Source organism: Montipora foliosa, chromosome 3 (assembly GCF_036669935.1).
Source record: "Montipora foliosa isolate CH-2021 chromosome 3, ASM3666993v2, whole genome shotgun sequence".
Taxonomy (NCBI): Eukaryota; Metazoa; Cnidaria; class Anthozoa; order Scleractinia; family Acroporidae; genus Montipora; species Montipora foliosa.
Window position 1 is genome coordinate 32,928,393 of NC_090871.1, and position 2,500 is coordinate 32,930,892.

At 39.4% G+C, this 2,500-nt stretch overlaps 1 protein-coding gene across 2 annotated transcripts in view; it reads right to left on the reverse strand.

Moving 5' to 3' along the window:
* Positions 1 to 2,500, reverse strand: part of LOC137997322 (DNA repair protein REV1-like) — a 37,783-nt gene that overhangs the window by 12,524 nt on the left and 22,759 nt on the right. For both annotated transcript variants that reach the window (XM_068843247.1, XM_068843248.1), the window contains exons 6-8: positions 2,054 to 2,500; positions 784 to 1,053; positions 11 to 190 (exon numbers count right to left, since the gene is read on the reverse strand). The exon at positions 2,054 to 2,500 is cut by the window's right edge and continues 410 nt beyond it. In XM_068843247.1, coding sequence (XP_068699348.1) covers positions 11 to 190; positions 784 to 1,053; positions 2,054 to 2,500 — 897 coding nt within the window. The remainder of the gene's footprint in view (positions 1 to 10; positions 191 to 783; positions 1,054 to 2,053) is intronic.

Here is a 2,500-nt window from a genome sequence, read left to right on the forward strand (position 1 = left end):
AGATACGTACCCATAAACTGATTGATATCATCATTAGCTGACAAATGATAACAGCCGTCTGGTTTAGCTACTCTTGTGCACATTCGGGCCAGTAGGACATTAGCAGCGATACCAACTGAGGCTGTACAGCCTGTCGCTTCCTTAATATCAGCGCGAATCTTTTCTGCAAGCTCTGTGGGAGTTTCATCCTCTAACAATTAAACAGAAAAATAATATAAGAGTTTTAGTGGAGAGACGAAAACCCTATGGTCCTATGGTCCTTATTTCCTACTGGAAATAAATAGGACCGACAATAGCGTTTCTAGTTGCGCCCACAAGGACAATGATTTTGTCCCACATCAAAACCCTTCCTAATTGCCAGGTATACTGTTTTCAATAGAGCTTTGGAAACCTGTCCATTGGTCATAGTTAACAAAGGGTACTCTATAAAGAGAGGTCAAGGCTTCTTGAGTACGGTGCTAAAATGCATTAATTAATGCATTCTTGCAGACAGTCGGAAACTCTTTAAAATGGCTTTCCCAAAAGCTTGGAATTATCTTGTCACTTCTTCAGTAATACTAACCGCTTTTCTAAACACCTTCAATGCGTTTACATGAAAAAAAAAAAAATTATCGCGTGAGATGTTTCATTTACCCAAAGCAGGGGGTTCGTATAAAAAAAAGGTTCGGTTTTTTTCATTTGAAATGAGTAAACAGTAACCTTTTGTTAAACTACCTAGAGCCATTTCCGTGAAACACTTAGAGGTATTTGGGAATCTTCAAATCCACCCATAGCTGCACTGACCTTCAAGAGCTTCAGATACATCAATATAAGCCTCATCACAGCTCACAGCTTCTATCTCATGACTATACGTCACAAGAATATCGTAGAGTCTTTGGGATACTTTCCTGTATTCTTCAAACTGGTACGGTACACAATGAATGTCAGGACAGAGCTTCCTAGCTGAACCTAGGAACATTCCATTGCGGACTCCAGAAGCTCTTGCTTCGTAGCTACAAGAAGCGATCTCTGACATGGAATTGAAAAACGATGGAGGCTTCTTGGGCGAAGTTCCTTTAAAAAAAAACCAAAGTTAAAAGAAATTTCAAACCATTGCGAATGCAATTCGCTAAATAAGTTATTAGTTGAAAAGTTACCAGTCTGCGCCCAGTTGTTCAAAGCATGTATTAAAGGAAAGCTAAATTGCCGTCTATTTTCTGATTAGAAAACGTTTCCACAAGATTTTAGCCTCCAAAATTGACTAAACGTTTGCTTTCCTTTAGCGTAAAATCATATTGTTAAGGCTTCTTTGACGGGCAAAATTCAAACCTGGGTTTGTATTTAATCGTGGATTAGTGTTATAATTGGCTTTTGAACAACTGGGCCCTGATGCTTAAAGCTACCACCTTCCTTTGTTGATACTTTTACAATGTTATGGGTGCATTCATTTAGGACTATGCTGTTTCCAAATATTCCAGTTTAGGAAAATGGCGTTTTCCAAAAAGCACGTGTTCGGGGAACGGAGTAGTTATTGCATAAGTGATAGCGAAAGTAGTCAAACTAACGCTCGCCTAGCAGCGAATCAGAGAGTGCATACGATTTCCGTGCCACAATAAGCCCAAAAGATGGTGTAATGATTCTATGTATAAACTCGCAAATTGTATTTTGTATTTTTGCCGTTTATTCTGGTATCAGGACCAGCACAAACAGAATAGAATTCCATTCATTGAAAAAGCAAAGTAACTCCCAAATAACAGGAAACCAAAACATTCCGGGTATCACTTTTTCGGCGGAATCTCAAAGTGTAACAATTCACTTCGTGACTTAACAATTGGCTATTCTTCCCTTGCCCTTGCCTTAGTACTCTATCGTCGCCACTTTACTGACTTACATGTAGTATTCAACGTCTGCTGTTACACAATGTTTACAGCTCCTCAGATGTTTCGACAGTTGTTTTTCATGCTCTTTGGAAACTACATTTCTTGCAGAAGCCGTTGGAAGATTGGGTAGATTCATATGAAAACTTAAAACGAAACACTACACCATGGTCAATACATTGTATTCTGGACTGTACCTTGTTGCTCGTTTGTGGAACTAGTACCCTTTCCTGCATGACAAACAGCAATAGGTTTACCTCTGAGATGAGGCTGGTCACGTAAGGTGACAGAAACAAAGAATGAGTCCATATCGATATGCATGATAACTCGTCCATGTGTCCCTACTCGACCCACACCTCTTTTCCTCCAACTCTTGGCCGCCAAAGACTTGATAATGTCGCTTGTGTATTTCTTGAATTCTGCACCCCATGTTGATAAGTAATGCAGTCTAGAATTGTTGTAGAATTCTGAAACAAAGTTTGCATCGTTTGCTCTCGACATACTAGTCAGTGACTGTTTGTAGGGCTTTTTAAGCACTGTATTATCTATGCTATCCAATACACTTGCCTCATTGCAATTCTGAACCTCCACTTCGTCTTTGCCAAAATCTTGACCTTCAGAAACAGTTATTGAATTCTGTGGTA